At 39.1% G+C, this 23,142-nt stretch overlaps 1 protein-coding gene across 1 annotated transcript in view; it reads left to right on the top strand.

Moving 5' to 3' along the window:
* Positions 1–23,142, top strand: part of COQ3 (coenzyme Q 3) — a 292,698-nt gene that overhangs the window by 178,883 nt on the left and 90,673 nt on the right. The window contains exon 5 of the mRNA XM_089366879.1: positions 18,916–18,964. Within this exon, the coding sequence (XP_089223005.1) occupies positions 18,916–18,964 (49 nt within the window). The remainder of the gene's footprint in view (positions 1–18,915; positions 18,965–23,142) is intronic.

Here is a 23,142-nt window from a genome sequence, read left to right as displayed (position 1 = left end):
TTGAATACTATTCCATAGAATTTGCTTCACATAACTGAGAACTGGATTCTTGATTTAGGGCTTATGAGATTCGAAGAAAATGAGGTATGACTTCATTTATCGTCCTTCTAAAATCATATGACTGAGGATGATGTCCGCTCCCTGAGGTTTTGATCTGGCTTTTTGAGGTTACCCTTGTAGAGGATAAACTCGAGATTCGGAGGACAACTTCTAGCAATAGATCTTTAACAAAGTTTGATCCTTTGATCTAGATCATCTCGATTCTGAACCAAACATATAGGCTAATGTGATGGATTAGAGCCTTCTCCAGAGCTTGAGGGCAAGAACAAGCTTTGATATTGAACTAGGGCCTATTGTAGACTTTCTCTCATCTTCTAAGATGTTGATCTTGAACAGAGAATTGATAGATCAAGCCTTGAACCTGATATTTTTTGACCTTTGAAATTTGAACTAGACACAACTGATTGGACTTCTGCAAAGCATCTTCCATCATGAATTTATGTTCTCAATCATATTTAGAGATAAACTGAGGACTTGAATTTTTCGTACACTGGGAGATATTTCAGATCTTTGAAGTTATTTCTGAGGTCCTGAGATATTTGTCCTTGAATAGTTAGAATCCTCAGTCATGGCTTTACCAAATTAAGTTAAGAACTTCTTCGATTGTGCACTACATGTGAGAATTTTTGAATCTACACATCAGAAATCCTATTGCAATCACTAGTTTATCATCTCCTACTTGTTCTTTACATTCAACAAGTTATTTAATTATTTAAACAACGATGAAAACACTATTGCAGACTACACATACATACAGATCATGAACTAAAATAGAATGAGACAATCACACAAGGGACATCGTTATTTTTGGACAATCGTCCCCAGAAAAACCCAATTCGGGAAAACCGATGCAACATATAGAGGGTTTGTATTATTAAGCAGATTTTTGAATACAACTAGGGTGCCAAATTTGTCTCACCCAACATAGAATAAACCTGGCAGAAGTACCTCTATCCAAAGATAGATATTTTGGCAAATCCAACAATTGGATGATCAAACCCCACAGATGACAATGTTGTTCCCAGTGCTGGACAGCGATGGCTGCTCCAAGCTCTGCGCTAGAATTGCGTCACCTGCTCCAGGAATTGCGTCATCCTCCCAGTGAGCCTTCCTTGCTCAAAAATCGATATGCTGAACAACTGCTCTCTCTACCTTATAGAAACCCCAGCGCTGCCTCTAAATGACTGCGTAAGCCCCTCTGGCCTCTGTGTCACCCTCTTTGGAGCTGCGCTGTCTCTCCTGGTGCTGCTCTGCCTCTCTGATATGTATTCTCGGCCTTGGACTGAAGTCCCTTTGCCGAACTGCCTCCCTCTCACTGCAACTCAGATCACTAGCTCAATTTTCTCAGCGAACCACGCCCTAGAAAAATTGAACTCTTTGATTTCTTCGTGTATCTCCAATTGACCCTCAAGCCTCCTCTTATACTTTTCTTGTTGATGAATCAACGGCTGAGATTAAGTCCCTAATCAACAGCTAAAATTAAAACAAACTTGATCCTCGTCACTTAGAAGTTTCTCACCCATATTCTTATTAATACACATTAATATTTTTATTTTCCTAAGTTTAGACTTAGGAACCCATTAAAATATTAAAATATTAATTATTTTAATAACTCCTCATGCGGGTGGAATTTCTCCAAATGATTCCTGGGTTTTGGAGATTTCATGTGTTTTAGTCCCTCCACAAAATTTCGGAGCTAGAGCACATCCGATGCTACCCAAAATCAACACTACATGCATCAATGACTTTGCTTTAACATATAAATCACAAAATAGTTCTATGAATACTTCAGGTTGAAGATTTTCAGCTTGAGAATTTAATCCTTGGTATTTAACATTAAACATGTTCGATCTAAGGTTTTAAGGCTTTGGCCTTCACTCTGAGGCAACTTCACTATATGAGAACTACAAATTTAAGATACCAAATCGATCATGAAAGTAAAGGATTACTTAGCTTTGCTTGCAGACAAAGATAAATTCAACTCCTTGCTAGATTTCGATGTGGCCTTCAACTTCCTTGCTTCACCATAGCTCCTAAAATAAGCTTGAATTGAGGTTAGAAAAGTTCAGTCTTCCAAGATTGAAGACTCCTTGAAAAGCACCATCAGTTAGTAATGAAAACCACAACGGAAAAATTACAATGAGAGAAAGGTTAAGGAAAATGGTTACTTATCTTTGTTGAAGCCATAAGCTTCATTCTTGAGAGAGAAAGAGCTACCAGATTGTGATATTTAATTTCTTCGAATAACCTACTCTGATGCCATGTTGATAAACCAAGTACAATGTGTACAAGCACTATTTCTGAATTACTGATAATTATTTGTGAATTATTAGGAATTCTTTTGATTCTTTTTCATCAAATAATTACAATTCATAAATTCAACAAATAGCCATGTCAAGAAAGTATAGATCACAATGCACAATAACAAGAGACAATATTTTATCCTGGGAAAACCCACAAGGGGTAAAGTCTCAACAATCCTTCTTAAAGAGATATTTCAACAAGACATCAAGACATAGACACTATGTTCATTTTTGTAACTATGGTCGGTCTTCATAATGTATGTTTGAGTCATTATGAATTTGTAAAGTATATTTTAAATGCTTAGAGTCAAAAGAGGTTTTTTTTTGTTTAATTAGTTTTTAATACGTCAAATTTCCGTTGTGACTTTCAAAAGAAGAAATTTGAATTTTTAAATCAAGGTTTTGGCTCCAGAATGTAAGGTCGGTCTCCTCAAGCGATGTGACCCTTCATATGGACAAATCAAGGTTACTTGGGAGCGAGAGCGACATTTTCAGAAGCTCCCGGTTTGGGAGCAAATCCCAGAGCGTTTTATATATATATATATATATATATATTTTGATACATATATGTCAACAAAAACATGTAGAATGATGAATTAGATATAAAAAGATAGATTGAACCATATAACAGCAATCATCTAGAAGTTATAATCTTCATCAACCACGTCTACAAGTTAGTAACATATAACATATTGAGTCTTATGAATCATGACTCATCAATCTTAAAGTTTCAAGCTTTCAAAATTCAATATATAACATTTATCATCATTGATCACCAAAGTTGTACTTGTAAGCTAAGTGTAACCATTACAACAAATAATATCTAACATGAAATGAAATGTTATAAAATGAAATGAAACAACTTTCAACTTTAACGAAGCATCATATTCATAATTCATTACCAATGAGTTATAATTGCCAACGACAAACTTCAAACTTAAATTGTCATATATTGTTTACAAAAAATATCATAATAAATATGAAAGAGTCAACAGTGATAAAAACTACTAGAAACTAGAAAAGACAAGTAAATCTATCATCTACATCTTCCTATTGCCACCACGAATAATGTCTAATTTCTGAGCAGGTCGTGGTGGTCTTCTAGGAGTCTCCTCCCGCACAGTCCCATGACTAGAACCAGAAGGCACATGCCCTCCACGTGAGGATGTACATGGAAGCGGCGACAACAAAGGAACAAGACTTGGAACTCGAGCACTGCTACTGGATGGTGGGGGTGGCATGGTTGTTGCTTCATCTTCCTCTCTCATAAGTTCTACTTCCAGTGCTTCAAGATGTATAGTGCCATCCTCCAAATTATCATCCTTTGGGTGGTTGTCCCAAATTTTATATGTTGGATCCTCATAAGCCCGATCACAGTAATGACTCAACAGCCTGAAGTTGTAGTGCACATAAACCAAGCTTTTTGCCCGGTTTTCATTGACTCTGTTTCTTCTCACATTATGTATGACGCTGTAGGTGCTCCCACGCCTCTCTGCAGAAGAAGTATTTACAACCTGTGAGATAACTCTTTTTGCCAATTTTAGCAAAAGTGCCTGGCCACCATATGCTTCCCACCATGTGAGAGCATCAAACCTGTTTCTATCTTTCATTGCATGGAAAGAACCAAACAAACTAGTGCAACTGAAGTATCTAGTTAATTCAAGATGCAGATTAGCACATTCCTCCTTGTCAGGTATCAACTTGTCTAATGCTTGCAAATATCCTTTAGATACCTCTTGATCTATATGGGGTTTGACCCTAACCCCACACCCAGGTGCAGGTTGGCCCAACCAAGATGGAGAGTAGTATTTTGGTTTAAGGATATACGCTAAGACATGTAGTGGAACTTAATTTTATTCCACTGTGTACACACACAATTGTGAATCAGTGTATACAAGTTGGGATCATCTTTCTGAACAATATCTTTTATTTGTCCCAACATGGTATCCATCTGCTCATCCACCTCCCCAATCACTAGTTTATCTGTATTTGCAAAACGAGTCATGTGATAAATGGGCATGGTGAATACCAATACTTGCCTCACACGTGCCCAAAACTGACCATCAAGATCGGTCTCCTCCACCTGTTCAAAACCTTGCTTGTTAGCTGCATTTGTAGCTCTTTCCTTTAATACCTGCTAGTGTGGACTTGATACATGCTAGCCAATGACTCTCTTACCTTCAAAAGGCGCCTGAAGGTGAGGTAATAGCTAGCAAATCTAGCCTTCACAATCTTCAACAACTCCAATCTTGAGTGACTGCGGAAAAGCCCATGAGTATTGCTATGATTTGCAATAAATTTTATCATTTGTTTGCCTCTCTTGTACAAATCACCAATCCATTTGTATTGTTGGTTTTTGTTCTTAATAATATCATGCATCAAAAGGTTCATTGTGTGAACCAAACACCCAAACCAAAATATGTTGGGGTATTTATCCTCAATAATTGCTCTCGCTGCCTTACAATTAGCAACATTATTAGTGATGACTTGGATGACATTGTATGGCCCAATACGTTCAATTGTTTCAAGTAATGGTTCTGCAATGTTGATGTCGGTCTTGAACTTGTTTGAGTAATCATACGCTGAAAGAAAGATGGCACCACTAACAGACACAACAAGAACACTTATCAATGGCTTGCCTTTTACATTTGTCCATCCATCAGATACAATGGACACCCCATGCTCAGTCCAAGAATTTGTCATTCTACTCAAAGAATGTGATATTTTTGCTTTTTCATGATCAAGTCCAACGATTCTAGCCTTGTCATACCCAGGGCTCTTGTATCCTTTAAGGGCATCATTTATTGTAGAAACCATTTCATGCCAATAAGGTGAGCAAAGAACATTGAATGGTATCCCACATGCATAGAGAAACCAGTAAACTTTTGAATCCACATAATTCCTACACCCTTCAGCAAGGAAATCTGATATGGTTCTATGGCTTAAAGAGATGTTTGGTGACCTTGTGCCTCCATATCCACTGCCATGGGAGGATGCTAAAGGAGTTCTTGTGCATGTGATTGTGAGCTTGGTTCAAAGAAACCCTTTGATTTTTTAGATTTGTATTGGGCTTCCTCGTCTTCCCTTATGTATTTGGCTCTCTCTGTTGCTGACACACCTGCACAAGTTTTGATTCCTATTTGTTTATCTCCATCCCATGGCCTTTTCCCACAGAGGTGCTTTCTGGCACGGGTGTATGAACCTGTGTAATTATTGTTGCAATGGGGGCAGTGAAATTTAGTGGTTCCACCCCCTTTCCCTGCTTCAGGTCTAGTAACATATTTCCACAATGGGGTTTGGTCTTGTTTAGTTTTTTGAGTTGAATCATGTTCACTCTCCTCCAGCTCCTCCTCACCAAGGTACTCCTCTCCGGGGTTTTCATCAAATCCACTATAACCCACTTCTTCATCCCCTTCTTCATGTTCAACCCTCCTTTTTCTACTCTCCAACACCATAATAACCAAAAAAGGAACCAAGAAGAAAAAAATGCCAAGCAATATAACCATGATGTTTGAAATTTGAAGTTTTGAATCTGCAAAAAAATGGAATGGGAAATAGAGAAATTTATTTATTTAGCAATGAACATAAAAAAAATTTGCTAGATTAGAGTGTAGATCTTACCTCTTTGGCCTCCAATCCCAAGCTCCAATCTCCCCTTGCAAGCTCTTCAAACTCCTCCAAGCTCCTCTCTCACCAAGCTCCTCTCTCACCAAGCTCCTCTCCTTGCTTCAAACTCTCTCCAAACTCTCTTGCTCTCTCTCCAAATTCTCTTGCTCTCTTTCAATGGGATGAAGTGAATAATGGGAGGGGAGAGGGTTTATTTATTCCCCCCCTCCCCTTCCCTCTCTCCCTTTTTCCCTCCCTTTCCCTCTCTCCTACGCCGTCGTTGCCTCTCTCTCGGCTGCGCAGGCGTCGCTTTCCATCGGTTGGGAGCGACTTTTCCAACTGGGGAGCGGTCGAGAGCGATTGCTCCCCAGTTGGGAGAGTCGCTCCTTCAGCGGCGGTGACCTTGATCCTGAAAATACCAGGGAGCAGTTTGTTTTGGGTTGGGAGAGCACTCCTGACCTGTTCCCAAGTCGCTCTCGACCGGAGCGCGGATTGGGAGCAGGATCGAGGGGGGGGGGGCGCTCCCCCGCAACCCTGGGACAAATCACTATAAATAGAGCCAATTCGTCTCCATCAAGGACATAATTATGGATCTATCTAAGGAAAGATAGATTCACATGATATGAGGTAGGTTGCATGGTTTGAGGCAAATTCTTAATGTCTCTGACAAAAATTCAATCTCTTCTTCTCTGTATTATTTGGCCTACTTTGAGGTAGTTCTGAGGCTCGCATCTCCTGAAGGTCCGAGGCAATTTGTAGGGTGCATCTGAGGCAGTTCACAGGGTGTATCCGAGGCAATTTGTATGGAACTTCTGAGGCAGTTCGCATATCTATCTTGAGGTAACTCATAGATAATTTTTGGGTCTCCTTTCTCTGTGGTTCGGCCTATTCTAAGGCCTATGTTCTGAGGCATGCGAAGAGTTGACTTGAGGCAATGAATACATGATATCTGTGGCAACATATGGAACATCTCTGTGACAACGTATGTAATATCTCTGTGATTTCATATGGTACATATCTGAGGCAACATAGAGAGTAGAGAAGCGAAGTCTGAGGCACAAAGGCTCATATTCTTGAGGTAAGATCATGGCTGCTTGGGAGCAGGAGTGGAAGCCAGAAGTGGGAGTGGAAGCAGGAGCGGGGAGTGGCATTTTCAAAAGTTCCCGGGTCAGGAGCGAATCATATATATATATATATATATATGTATGTATGTATATTTTATTATTATTATTATTATATATTTTGATGCATATATGTCAACAAAAACATGTATAATGATGAATTAGTGATAAAAAACATAAAAACATGGATTAAACCATATAACATCATTCATCTAGTAGTTATAATCTTCATCAACCACATGTCCACATATTATAAGTTCTCATTTATATAGCCTATAAGGGTGCACATAACTAAAATAACATCAAGTGCAATTCATCTCTGAACCAAAAATACATTAACAAATAGGCTCTAGATGGCCTCTAGCATCCAAAAAAATCATGCTACAACAAATACCTACATATCATCAAAATCATTGCCTATCATGAGATCTTTGTCATTAATATCACCCTCTAAGCATTAACATAAGATAGAAAAAATGTAGCATGTCAAGTCAAGATTTTGTTTGAGTGATTGGTACATTTTTAGGAGGTTCATGATAGAGGAGTTCGACAACCAATGCCACTAACATCAAGGTACATAGAGGGCTTGGTGATCTTGATGAAATACGAATTCCATACCCTAGTACATGACAAAATCCAATGAAAGCATTGCGATCCCCCCAATTCTGAAATCTTGAACAACTGATAACTTTGCTGGATTTTGAGTGAAATCTAAAATTCTACTTTCTCCATATGAAATCCAATGAGGTCGGAACCACTCTCAAACATCCTGAGTCATTTCATGGTAATGTTAAAAATTTAGTAAAAAGGATGAAAATCTCCTTTATCTTTCATTTTCATCCTTTTTACTTTAAGAATTTAACATTACCGTGAATTACATATTTTACTGGGGCCATAGGCTTGAATATTAGGTTGCCCCACTAAAAAATTCTTGTTTTTTGGAAATTTTTTTTTGCATTTGGAACGTCTTTGTGAACAATTTTTTGTGAAGAAATCTAGGGAGTGATTTTTTTTTGCAGGAGCATGCTCCCTCTTGAAGCGCACTTCGAGAGCGGATTAGAGGAGGGGCGGGGGTGGCGTGCTTCCCCGCAGCCGTCGACAAGATTCTGATAATGATTTTCTGAATGAAGAAGAAGAGAACGGGCTAGTTGGCTTGACTAGGAGGATGGACCAGGTTTGACATAATTGACTTAGATGTGTCTCTGTTGAATTAAAGAATTCTCTATCGAAAGGGTTGTTGGGCTTTTCCCCATGGGGGTTTTCTTGTTAGTTGTTGTAGGATGGGATGGTGTTTTAGTCTCAAACTTTATGGAGAGGCTAAAACACAGAAGATCTCCAAAACCCATAAATCGTTTCTAGAAATTCCAACTTAGGAAAACTAGTTAATTAATATGATTTAATTGAGAAAGTTGAGAATTCTCTAGAAACTCACACGGATCGACTTAGAGATGATCTCAACCATTGATTAAGATTAAATCATGGCCATTGAAGTCTCAACTGGAGATTATAAGAAGAGGTCGATGGGTAGATAGAGAATACACCAGTGCAAATACTTAGTCATCAAGGCAATTTGATTTTTCAGTAGCAAGTGATTCAATAATGAAATTGAGCCAGTGATCGAGTAGGGGTGGCAAAGGGGCAGAGTAGCAGATTTATGGAGGAGTTTCCAGTTCTGGAAGAGTCAGGAGAGGAGGTTGTATTGTTTCTCTAGGATGCTACGCAGAGCCTCAAAGAGGCAGTTCGATTTAGCTGAGCTGAAGGTGGTTTCAGGTGCCGGAGGTTGGGAGGATCATTTCCAGAGTAATAGTAGGCAGAACGACTTGAGCAACAGAAGATATGGGCAATTCGAGTTATAGGCTGCGCAGGGGTGACGCAGAAGCCCACGCAGGGGGCTTGGACGACTGACTTAGAGTTGTCAGATTGAGCTGGGATTGCTTGTGGAGAAGGGAAATTTCCCTCATATTTTTGCGAGTATTTATCTCAGAGAGGATCGACAGTTTGATGTTCATTTTATTATACTTAGAATTTCTGTTGCTGCATAATAATAAAACCACCATCTACTGCACCAATTTTCGCACAATGATTTTCCGGGGACAATTGTCCAAAAATAACGGTGTCATATTTTGTGTGTGCTAGCATCTCTCAGTTTCCAAAATTTCATTTTTTGCAGTATTTTTATGGTGAAAAATTGCAGTGTGATTTATTCATTATTTGCCGTACCAATTAAAATGCATAATTATTTTATAGTTAGAAGAATAAATTTCTAGTTGCTGCAATTAGACTTTTAAATTTTCACATGGTATCAGAGTGTATTTGAAGGAATAGAGGTTTAGAGACAAAGAGGGAGAAATTTGCTGCTTAGAGGGAGCAACAACATGAATTTCCCACGGGCTTCGTAGTGCCTAGCTAAGCAGTGAATCGCTGGACAAAGGGTCAAATTTCCACTTGCAGAGTGCAGGAAGGGTCGATTTGTCCAGAAAGTGATTCCAACAGGCAGAGGAAGCAACAATTCAGTTTTTTCGTAGAGTAGACTCTTGGTCTGGGAACAGAGGGTTTGCAACAATTTGCTAGAGAAAATTTAGTGCTGGATGGAAGAGAAGCAACACACAGAATTATACTCGGGATGTCTTTAGTAGATTCCTCAGATTTCTGCAGTATGTTCATAGAAAAAATTGACATTCAGGGAGCTACAAAATTGTCTTCCAGATTGGAAAACGAAGTTGCTCAGATAGCTTGCTTGACTAGCACAACTTCACAGGGTATCTAGTATATAGACAGTGGAGCGTCGACTCACATGATAGGTGTTAGAGAATATTTCTCTAGCTACAATGCAGAGCAGATGGACTTCCAGATAACGATGGGAAATAGGACCAAGTTTAGTCTAGTAGGGAGAGGTACCATCAATCTTTAGAGGGAGTCAAGAGAAAGTACCAACGTTACGGATGTACTGCATGTGCTGGGATTGGGTATGAACTTGATTTCAGTATTCTAGCTACAATATAAGGGATATGATGTCCACTTCATAGGGAAGAAGGTGTTCATCAAACACCCGAATTGGAAGAAGGTAAAACAGATTGGAGTTCGAAGCAACAGGTTGTACAAGTTGCAACTCGATTCTCCGATGGCACAGATAGGCAACAACAGTAACAATGGAAAGGACCTGAATGAGCTATGGCATAGGAGGATGCGACATTTACATCATGGAGCACTTAGAATGCTCAGGGAGACAGTGACAGGTGTTCCAAAAGTAGGCACGAAACACGATAATGTGTGCAGGGTGTGTGTGCTTGGGAAATATGCTAAGGCAACATTCCCAAGGAGTGACAACAAAGAAGATGGTGCATTACAACTTATACACTCAAACATTTGCGGTCCTATGTCCACAGGAGCTATCGGTGGGGCCGGGTACTTCGTCACCTTTATTAATGACCATTCTAGGAAAACTTGGATCTACTTCTTGAAGACCAAGGATGAGGTCTTCGATCGCTTCAAGGAGTTTAAGGCTCTGGTGGAGGATACGACTGGGAAGAAGATTAAGGTGCTTCGCTCAGATAATTGTGGAAAGTACACAGATAAAGACTTGACGAATTTCTGTGCAAAGGAAGGCATCAGAAGAGAGTGGACAACTCCATACAATCCACAACAGAATGGAGTAGCGGAGCGGAAGAACAAATCTATAGTTGGGGCTCCAAAGGCGATGTTATATGACCAGGATTTGCCCAGATTCCTATGGGCAGAGGCATGTAACACAATATGTATATTTAGAACAGGGTTGCTCACAAGGCATTGGGGAAGATGACACGAGAAGAAGCCTTCTTAGGGAAGAAGCCAACAGTCAGTTTCTTCAGGATCTTTGGTGGCATAACTTATTTCCATGTACCAAATGAGAAGTGCACCAAGTTGGATCAGATTGTAGAAAGAGGTTATTTACTTTTGTATAACGAAACTTCTAAGGCATACAGGATCTATGTTCCTAGTAGTAGGAAGATCATAGTGAGACAGGACGTGAAGTTCATTAAGGATAGAGCCTTCAAGAATTCTTGCGAGATGCTAACAGGTGATCAGAATGAGCCAACATTAGCTCCATTGGTCCAACAACAGGGGCAACCGATAGGACAATCACATGGATCCAATACAATTACTAGTACTAGCATATCCTCATGTGAAGCAGATCCAGTGAGTCCACAACAGACAGAGAAGCAAAGGCAGGATGAGGAGTTGGTTGAACCTCCCACCACTAGTGGTCGAACCAGCAGGGAAGCTCGTTAGACATTGAGAGATGCAAAGGAGTTTGTTGGAGCTCCTAGGACGAACAAGATAGAACGCAAACAACCAGATAGGTACCAAGCATTGGTGGCACAGGTTGGAGAACCTTCCAGCTATCAGAAGGCCGCACAACATCAGGTGTGGATAGATGCCATGGTGGAGTATAGCTCTATCATGACTAATGATGTTTGGGAGGTAGTGCCGAGGCTTGAGGATAGATCAGTTGTGGGTTCTCGATGGATCTATAAGATCAAGTACGTTGTAGATGTCAATGTGGAAAAGTATAAGGTTAGGTTCGTGGCAAAGGGGCATGCACAAAAGGAAGGAATAGACTATGAGGAGACCTTTGCCCCAGTTGCCAGATATACTTCTATCCAGTCAATTATATCCCTATCAACGCAAATGGCATGGCAGATTCACCAGATGGATGTGAAGACCGCCTTCTTGAAGGAGGTGATAGAGGAGGAGGTATATATAGAACAACCAGAGGGTTTTGAGATGAATTAGAGGTGCACACGTGTGCAGGCTGAAGAAAGCTCTATACAGGCTCACAGGGCATGGTATGGTCAGATTGATAGCTACTTGCAACAGATGGGGTTTGTCAAGAGTGACGCAGATCCCAACCTTTACTATTTGATGGTAAAGGATGAGCCAATCATCCTAGTGTTGTATGTAGATGACCTCTTCTTGATAGGGTCATTGGGGCTCATAGAGGACTGCAAGAGGAACCTGGCAACAAAGTTTGACGTGAAGGACTTGGGGTTGATGCATTACTTCCTAGGCTTGAAAAGGTGGCAAAAGGACGGTGTTATCTTCCTTGGTAAAGGAAGATATGCTACAGATTTTCTGTGAGATTCAGGAATCAGGATTGTAGACCCATGTCTACTCCCATGATCACCAATTGGAAGAAGATAGATGCATCAAAGGACAAGGATGTTGATCCCACCTTGTATAGATAACTCATCGGTTCTCTCATGTATTTGGTCAACACTAGGCTAGATATCTGTGTCGCGGTCAATGCTCTCTGTGAGTTTATGGTGGAACTGAAGAGAGTGCATTGGACAATAGCGAGGCACATTTTGAGGTATTTGCGCAACACAATAGAGTATGGGTTGAAATATACCCGAGGGGATGATGTCATATTATGTGGATTCATAGATGCAGATTGGGAAGGCAGTTCAGTGGACAGGATAAGTACCTCTGTGTACTGCTTCAATGTTGGATCAGGGATGGTTTCTTGGTGCAGTAGGAAGTAGAAGTCAATAGCACTGATCTCTGCAGAAGCAGAGTGTATGGCAGCAAACACAACTACGTGCAAGGCTATATGGCTTTGGAAGCTGTTGGTGAGCTTGTTCAGGGAGAGGATGGAGGTGACTAATGTCTACTATGATAATCATAGTTGCATCAAGCTCTTTGAAAATCTAGTGTTTCATGACATGTCTAAACACAGATATTCAGTGTCATTTAATCAGAGATTGTGTGCAGCGTGGAGCAGTCCAATTACAGTTTGTTTCCATAGAAGAGCAGGTTGCAAATATACTCACAAAATCTTGGTAAGAGCTAAGTTCATATATTTCAGAGAACAGATAGGTATAGTGGAGAATCTGTTTCAGTAGCAGGGATAGAGTATTTTGGATACTTCTCAATTACAACAGTAGTAATAACAATGTGAGGGAGTGTTAGTTGGGTTATAGTGCAGATGCAGAGTTGGAAACAATACAGGTTGTACAGTGCAGTGTTAGTAGCGGCACAGATGCAACATGGTTCAACTACAGTCAGTAGAAGATGAATCAAAGTTAACGCAATGGTTGATGGACAATGGCAGGCAGCTATAGTTTTCAGACATCAACAATGTGTATGGGAGGATGACGCAGAGACAGGGTGTTGTAGTAGTGCAACACTAGAACACCTTCCTCGCTAAGAGCAAGTGTTAGTTTTTGTAGAATCAGATGGTGTTCTAGTCTCAAACTTTGTGGAGAGGCTAAAACACAGGAGATCTCCAAAACCCATAATCGTTTATGGAAATTGCACCTAGAGGTAACTCAATTAAATTAATTGACCATCATTTAAATTTTTCCTAAGTCTAACTTAGGAAAATTAGTTAATTAATAGGAATTAATTGAGAATTGTAATATCCCCAATTTCGATTTTCAGCATTAGAGATGCGTTTGGGGATAGGACGCCATTCCGACACCGAGATTTAGGAGGAAAAGAGAATATTGTGGCTCTAGTGGAAAGTGGGGACCATAAGAGAGAGAATTCGATCCAACGAAGCGAACTCGCACTCTTGGAGGAGAGAGGAAAGAGAAGGGAATACAAATTAGGAGAGAGAGAGAGTGGGGACCACAAGGAGAGAAGGGGCCACAAATTATAAATAGAGTAAGAGGCACTCATTTTGGTCATTCATTCATCTATTTAGAAATTATGTCTTTGACTTAGCACGCTTGAGCTGAAGCCAAGTCTGCAGTGCTGTTTAGCACATGAGTGTCTCCTAGCGGAGATCTCAACCCTTGCTTCAGTGGACTTCGAGTGCCAGCCCAAGGAGGGAGTTTCATCTTGCCTTTTTGCAGGAGGGTCGATTTTCAGGAGGATAGAGGGAAACTGTAGACAAGAGGTCCATCCTACATGCAACTCTCATTTCATCCCATGCAAGACTGCATCATCTCCTCCATGACTGCGTAGTCATTGGAGTGAGACTCTTTGGGGAAACACTATCCGGGGGAGTTTGGAATTGGGTTGTTGGGAGATCATTTGGGGGGCCATTTGAGGAGGATTGTTGGAGTTGGGAGAGCAGAGATTGACAGGGTCAGTCATAGCAACATAATTCGAAATTGGAGGAGGGCTACGTTGTGAAGGGTCAATTTTTGAAGGTTGGAACCAAGGGAAACCTCTTCTGAGTTTTTTTGGGTTTTGGGCAAGGATCACAATCCCGAATTCCTAGAATTTTTTGGGTAGATTTGAGGGGTCAAACAGGGGTCTCAATTTAGCGAGTTGTTAGAGGAGCCAGGGGAAATAAGGCCGAATTTTTGAAGTCAAGCATTGGCCAATTCCTTCGTCTGTTTTTGTGGGTTATTGGTGGAGAGGTTGAGATTAATTTCCTAGAATTTTCTGAGCATCGGAGAGGGCCCTAGCAGTAGATCCATTCAACCAGTAGCGTATTTCTGGGCAGTTCAACGCAGAGCCAGGAGACAGAGCAGCAACATATTTGAGGGGGACTTCTTATTATTCATTTGGGCTTAGTTAGCTTTCCTTGAGCAAGCCCAGGTGCACTGTTTCCAGCAGCTCATTGTACCCTCTTATTTATTAATAAAAGAGCTCAACAACGCAGTTTTTGGTGCAATTTTATGGTCTGAATGTGTGTTCACCATTTATGGAGTTTTTGTCTACGTTTGCTTTTCATATTTGCTGTTAATTTTCCTTAGGGATATTGCAAGAATGGTGAGAATTCTTTAGAAACTCACACGAATCGACTTAAAGATGATCTCAACCATCGATTAAGATTTAATCGTGGTCGTTGAAGTCTCAACTAGAGATTATAAGAAGAGGTCAATGGGTAGATGGAGAATACAACAGTGTAAATACTCAGTGATCAAGGTAGTTTGGTTTTCTAGTAGCAGGTGATTCAACAACGAAATCGAGCCAGTGATTGGGAAGTAGGTGGCAGAGTAGCAGATTTCCAGAGGAGTTTCCAGTTCTGGAAGAGTCAGGAGAGGAGGCTGTATAGTTTCTCTAGGAGGTTGCGCAGAGCCTCTAAGAGGCAATTCAATTTAACTGAGATGGAGGTGGTTTCAGGTGCCAAAGGCCGGGAGGATTGTTTCAAGGGCAATAACAGGCAAAACGACTTGAGCAACAGAAGATCAAGGCAGTGCGAGTTACAGGTTGTGCAGGGGTGACACAGAAGCCTGCACAGTGGGCTTGGACAATTGACTTCGAGTTGTTAGATTGAGCTAGGATTGTTTGTGGACGAGGGTAATTTTCGTTAGATATTTTTTCCAGTATTTCTCTCAGAGAGGATCACCAATTTGGCGATCATTTTATTGTACTTAGAATTTCTGCTGCTGCTTAATAATAAAACCCTCATCTACTGCACCGGTTTTCTCACGTTGGGTTTTTCCAGGGACAATTTAATAATAAAACCCTGATCTACTGCACTGGTTTTCTCACATTGGGTTTTTCTGGGGACAATTGTCCAAAAATAATGGTGTCATGTTTTATGTGTGTGTGCTAGCATTTCTTCATTTCCAACATTTTATTTTCCGCAGTATATATATGGTGAAAAATTGCAGTGTGATTTATTTGTTATTTGCCGTAGCAAATAAACTGCATAATTAATTTACAGTTAGATGAATAAATTTTCAGTTGCTGCAATTAGACTTGTAAAATTTCACATTTCCCAGGGTAAATTTCTTGTGTACTTGTGTATTTGTCTCTTTATGATCTCACTGTAATGGTTGATGTCTTTCTATGTAATTATTGAATGATACTTTACATTGAGCTAAATCCCAAACCCTAATCTCCAAAGTGATTGACAACCAAGACTAGATTTCGTGTCACTTGAGATCAAGGGTTGACATTAAAACATGTTCATTAAAGTAATTTACTTTACTTTTCCTAGATTTACTTAGCTCAATAAGGCAACATAATAATTATGTGCTTTTCCTAAGTCTAACTTAGGCTAAGTTACAAAAACAACTTTCTCACACTAGAGCAAGTATTTAAGGAGACTGTGGGCGACTTTTCCACGCCTAGACACTTAGGCCTTTGTAGAAGTACCGGCCCAATCTACAAACATCAACAACAAAGCATCAATAAAAGCCTCCTATTTGTGCCCCTCCTAGACAGTGAAAGAAAGGGCTCAAGGAAGGTCACACTAGATTAGTGTCAAGAGATAATCACCAAGGTGAAGTATGGGAATAAGAGTACAACTATAAGTGGTCTGTCATCTAATTCAACCTGTGATTCATACTAGAATTCCCTTTAAACATTAAATGAAAGCACTTGAATAAAAAATGGTTAATTTACCTTGTAATAGATGACTCACCTTCTTCGGATGAATAGGATAGATGAAAATAAGCACTGGCTGGAGCTTGTATGAGAGGCATTCTGAGGCTAGGTAACTATGGATCATTACAGGGATGCCAGCTGGCAAGCTGAAACAGTAGGAAAACAAAATTCTTCTAGGGGTTACCCACATGGGTGTGTGACAGTGAAAATGTCACTTATAATGCCTCATGAGTGCCATATTTCTCACACCAACATGACTCCATAACTTGGTGAAGGGGGGCTCTAGTAGAGGTTTATAAGAAAGATCCATTGTAACATGTTGATCGGCTGTAGGTACTAAGAACGGCTCAAGATATCATTGAAGATGAAGTTGCTGAATATAGTACATCCAAAAAGGACCAATGTCATAATGTGAAAAGAAAATATCCAATGAAATATGAAAAGAGTCATCCATAGATTATCTATAAAAGCTAGCAGGACATTTGGAGAATTATGAATATAAACTCCATCAACAAAGGTGAGGAAGCACTTAGCTCCCGCTCGAAAACAAGTGTTCATAGGCTCAAAAATGTCACTATTAATCAATTGCTAAGGATCATGCCTTGTATCATAATAAATTGAAAGCCACCAACTGTTGGAACAAGTAGAGCGTCTCCAAATGTGGCAGGGTCAATAAGGACTTCATAAAAAATAAAATTTGTGATGTCAATCGCCACATGAGTAGAAGGTTCATATAACCAATATCCTAGAAGATGGGCTCATGTACTTGATCCAAACACATTGGAATGCAGAATTAATGAAGATATACCTTGAATATTAGGAAAGAGTATTTTTATTGCATACATCCACAAATTCTTGCTTTGAAGAATGGAAATTATGTGATTGCCAAAATATCATAATATGTGCCATTTAGGTGGGGAAACAACTATTTTGAATCGATAGGTGTTAATCTACCTCTGTAGACTAAAAGAATATGAGTACCAGGTTCTTTCAGAAATCAGCAAATCTGCAGTATGTATCAGCTAAAAGTTTAGAGGAAAGAACACTGGATTTATGCTTTTTAAACCATCGGAAACCCTAGCAAAGAGGCACTGGCCTTGAAGGAGTGTTCATACCCTAGGAATACCCTAAAAAGAAGGCGTTGGCCTAAAATTAAGCTGCAAAAAATTTGAAATCCTGGTTATGCAGTCATAAAACAACAGTCATGCCACTGGCCAAAAGCCTAATCAGCTGCTGAGAAAAAACTGAATTTAATCATCTTGTAAACCCTGAAGGTGGGTGTCTCAACCCTATGCACAGGATCTTCAAGAGGTGATTAAACAGGTCCAAACAGCCTCGGTGAGGTGTCTTTCTCCAGTGAACAATAGCATGATAAAAAAAAACAGCTGTAGGACTCCTCAATTTAGGGAGTCTTCTGCATCCAAGGTGTGAAACAAATACTAGCATGAACAGCCAAGAAAAGAAACTTAGTCAGCAGTGAAATGAGTAGGACGAGGTTCACACCCACTGTATTACCAAGTTGAGATGATAAGAGAGTGAAGGGATCATTTAGAAACAAACTGCAAATCCTAATTCCTGCAATAAAAGGGGAGAAAACAGCACCAGGGCAGCACAACATAAAACACTAATAAATGCTGTTGAGAGTAGAATGATAAATTGTGCTAGAAAGAAGATGCAACCCAAGAACAAGAGAGTAAACAAAAAACCTTTGGTGCTTGTATGCTATCAAATGTATTAGAGAGATCGAGGATCACGAGGTTAGATATTACATGTGAGACTTGAGTGTGTATTTATGCACAACTCAAGAGGTAGGCTGTCCTCCCCATGAGTGGCTATTGACCCACATAATGCCTAGTTTGTCTTAATTACGTAGGTATATAATAAACTAGTGTTGACTAGGTTAGATTTAAGCTCAACCCTAAAAACACTCTATTATGCAATAATAATGATTACAAAGTGAGGTTCGCCATGGCTGTGTGTGAAGATTGACCATCATTTCGACAGTCACGTGGGCTGAGTTTTCTTTCTCATATTGGCTGTCTTTGTCTCGTATAGGAAGATTTTGTTCCTCTTCTGTGGACGCACTTGTTGGCTGCATTTTTCTTATCTATGTTTTATTTCCAACTGTGGGCAGAGTTTCCACTTTATGTCAAGGATGCATGCATGCTGTACCCCCGTAGTGGTGTACTCAGTTTTTGGGGATCTGCACCTGTACCTTGCATATCCCCATACCAACATACCCATTCTATGTAGGAAAATTTCCTTTGATGCATTCAATTTGAAGGCTCAGGACTTGTTGTACAGGCTTATAAGTTATCATAAGCCAAGTTCCTATCTCATGGCTTACCAAATAAATTGTTAAAGTATGAAATGTCTACATTTAAGTTTACGTTGTCAGGTATAGCATGTCTTGGGAATGATTATGCATTTATGTTTCAGAATGAAGGCTGCCTCAAAGAGTATTCTGTGGTCTTTTCTAGTTATGTCATGCTATGTGTGTGGTCTTTAGCCAGTGATCTGGAGGCGTGAGCTAATCTGATTGTTCTAAAATGCAGGTGCGAGATCCTTTGACTGCATCGATAGATTATCGGTGCACGACAGCTGGTACATGGCAAATTCTTCTTAGTCCTGCATGCTAAATATCTGATTTTGAATCTCTTATGATTAATCATTGCTATATTGTTATTTATCATCTATTTTTTCAGTGAAATTTTCTTTTGTCGTTGTGATGGAAGCACCATTGCTTCAGATCATAGCATCTATTCCATGTGCAGAATCCTTGGAACTGTTAAGGTCACATTCAGATTGAAATGGCAAGATTAAAGTTCAAGCTGTCTAAAATATTAAATATTCTTTTGTTAAGTTTTTGAATTTACATTATTTAGCAATTGTTATTGCTTGTGCGTATATTCTATTGCCAATTTGGTTAGATTTTGTCATTTTCTTTAGAGATTAAAGTTCAGTTCCTATGTCCAGGAATCAAATACTTTCCAATCACCAATTGTTGTACCATTGTCTATGCCTTTTATAAGACCCGCAAGTACCCGCGGGTCTTGACGAGTCTTATAGCGAAACGGGTCACTCGCGTAGAACCCACGGTTCTCACCCGTACCCGTGAAGACCCGCATTAAACTCGCATTGAACATGCATAAGACCTGTAAAGACCCTCAAAATTTGATTTTTGTTTGTTTGTTTGTTTGTTTTGTTTTTTGGAGATCATGTGTAGGGAAAGGGCAAATGGAGGGAAGAAAATGATTTATAAGCACCTCTGTATTTTGCCAAGTCTTATATGACTCTTATACGGGTCACCAAGTCAATAGCCAAACGAGTCTTATATGAGCATGAGTTGTGCAACATTGATGCCTTTAACAATCATACAAAGTCAACAGCGAATTCTTCTAAATCTAACTCAATTGTTGTTTTGCACCATCAAAACTTATTTTGAATTTGGTCTCTTATAAACTGGTTGACATGTGTCAAGATGGTTTGTAGGAAATGTGACAATAGTATTCTAATTGTGTAGGTGAAGTCACCTGGACTCCGGAGGCATATAAACTCTATTTTATATGAGCAACATATTTAGGTGTATCAGCTTGTATGAATTCAGAAGGTGCCAAGAGGTAATTCTAGACTTCTAGTATGTGTTGGAACAAATATGTAGGAGTCTTGGAACAAATATGCAGGAGTCAAAACTACTTGAACCAAATTATTGAAAATTCCTTAGTTTGGTGATCACATGCAAACAAAGTTTGAAATTGCGATTTGAAGACCTGTAGGTAAATTGATCTCCTTGCCGAATAAGGAATTTCATGAAATATGTGCTTTAACCTATTGCTGAATTCTGCCAAAAGATATGTTGTAAAGATTGGCAGGCTTTCTAGTACCTTCTAAGTTAATATGATATAATTTTTTCAGAGGAAAACCTTGGAGAGAAACCCCTAGACACATAAACACATTTCATGGAGGGTACCTAGTATATGTTTTACCTAGTAGGGACATCAGGTGAGCCACACAACAAAAGCTACTAGCATGGGGGATCGACTTTGAGACCTCCTCCATGAAGCTCAAACCACCCAACCACTCAGCTTAGCCCGCAGGGCCATTTTTTATCAAGGGAAACCTTAGGGATGCTTCTCCACATTTGTGGATGGCGTCCTTAGTAAACCAGTCAATATAGATTAGCCTGCCTAAGCCAAGGTAATTCAAATTGGGCACATGTTGGCACAAAACTGGTCAATCACCCAACAACTTTGGCAAAAACTGGTTGAGCTAAGTTACCTTGATATATTGCAGATGTAGTTAAAAATTATAGTATGATCATGTACTTGAGAAAATAGTACTTATAGATTATTCTAACAACAAGCATCTTTTGACAACTAGGAAATAATCTCTAAGGAATGGAAACATTTACAAAATTCTAGTGGTTGGAAAGATTTTTTATAATATAAAAAATGATACATATATGTAGTTTATGAAGAAATATTTTAAGAGGGGTGTATATATTATCTTACTAATGCAAATTTTGGTAAAGGTAGAATATTGATATGATAGGTAGTTTTGCTTTTTGAAGAATGTTTGTGAATCTATTTTGGAAAAATTGGTTACATTACGACAAAATCTAGCACTAACAAAAGTAAAATCCCAATCACCAAGGTGATAGCTTTGTGTAAATTAGGAAGCTTGCCCACTATCACCTTAATAATGCTTCCTCACACTTTAGGTAAGATTTTCTCCAACAAGGGGGCTTCCCTTAGGTAGGATTATCAAGACTATGGAGTTAGGGCCCGTTAAACAAAATCTAGCACCTTAGCATAAAGTGTCACTGGGTGACCAAGACAAAGTGCAACAATGGAAGTGTCACCACTATCACCTCAACAACTACTCTCCTAATTTTAATGATGGACACAATCCAACACAAACAAGACTTCCTTAGTAGATCTTAGGGGTCAAATAACCTACTCAACTTAAGCTAAGTGCCCCCTAAGGGTTCTACCAGTGTTGCGAACATCTAGATAACATCCCGATTTTATCTTGAAATCACGATTTTTTGGCCTAGCCGATTGCTGATTTTTACCGATATTTTGATGGTACCTTGATTTTGTCGATGTTTGTCGTTTTTTATCAATATTTTCCCGTTTTTTATGATTTTTTGGTTTTCCGGACCCTTGCCGATTTTATCCCGATGTCGATGTTCGCAACATTGGGTTCTACAATATTTCACCACGAAAGGATAAACATAGAAATTTAGTGTTTAAGGTGGATTTGTGAGTAATTTCCATATTTGAGTTTAAAGGTTCCTATGGCTCTCCTAGAGGCTTATATCAACTAATAAAGGCTCAAGATAGGTTCTCAAACACACACAATCAGGAAATTACACTTGGTTATCATTAAGTGTAAAATGAGGGGTAAGATAAAGAGTAAATAAGAAACTAAATTACAATAAATTTCAATGGTTAAATAGGCATATGACAACAAATAAAGCCTTGACTTCAGCCCCAGTAATAGCCAGAAAATGCTCATAACATGTAATTTTTATTTATTTAATGCATTTCAAACAATTCCTAACCCTAGGACAATAACATCCAAGTTAATAAATGCTGAAAATATATGATTTTTCTGTAATAAAACCCTAATTTACCCTCAAACAATATTTTTTTTAAAGAGTATAATTGATTGTTTTAAGAGAGAGAGAGGATTAGTTCCTTCTCAATCGAGGGTTAATGGAGTTGAGGAACAAACAAACTTTGGGAAATTGAGAGTAGATGCAAGACTCCAAAGACTAGGGCAAGTTAACCTACTTATCCTAGAGTTTTGAATCAAGGCGCTCAATTTCCAAAGATGAACTTAAGGGAAGGGGCTGACATGCTACTTCTCTAAAATTTGGAAGAAGTGTTTGTTTAAGAAGAATAATGAAACAAATACTATGCTAACATGCTTAATACTTGATTACATTCATCCTAAGTCACCTGACACGTGGATTCGAGATTCGACGGATACGAGGATTCGAGTGTCGGATACGGACACACTGACCCCTTGGAATAGGACACGTTCGGATACATTATATATTATTTTATTAAAAAGATATATATATATATATATATATTAAAAATTAGATATTTCTTACACAAATTCTCATTCATGATACAAATTCATTGATTCAAACATAGATCTTCATCTAGATGTAAGTTTTACAAAGTAACATTATGCATACAAAATTACAAATACAATTGTGACATAAATGATAAATGATAAATTATAAATTTATAATACATATTCAATTCATCAATGATCCAATAGGAGAAAGACAAGATAGTAAGATAAAGATATTGTAGTTTTCTCATTAAGTCATCAAAATCAAAATGTGTTACTGTTTACATAGGTAGTGCAATGCCAATGGCAAATAGAAATAGCAAATACAAAACAACTACAACTACAAGTCTACAAGTATACAAGCCTCAAGGCAGTAGGTAGCTCATGACTCATGAGTCATCAATCCTCATAGTCATCATCAAAATCAACATCACTGTCCTCATCATCATGGTCACCACTGCTCTCCTCTGCTGCATCCTCCTCTGTATCCAAAGTCATCTCTGCATTTGCTAGTGTGGAGGATGACCCCTCTATAGTATCGCTATCATCAAATCTGACAGGATCTAGCACGCACTTGTTGCTTGAATCTCCTTGAAAATGCTCCCACACCCTTTGCTCCTTGCTCCCAAACACCCACAACAAACTAAATAGGTGAATGTGCAAATAGAATGGGGAAATACGCCTTTATAACG

Source organism: Pinus tabuliformis, chromosome 8 (assembly GCF_031772625.1).
Source record: "Pinus tabuliformis cultivar Carrire ecotype Pingquan chromosome 8, CPIR1, whole genome shotgun sequence".
Classification (NCBI taxonomy): Eukaryota; Viridiplantae; Streptophyta; class Pinopsida; order Pinales; family Pinaceae; genus Pinus; species Pinus tabuliformis.
The sequence above is the reverse complement of the archived record's forward strand: the minus strand, read 5'-3'. Positions and strand labels throughout refer to the sequence as shown.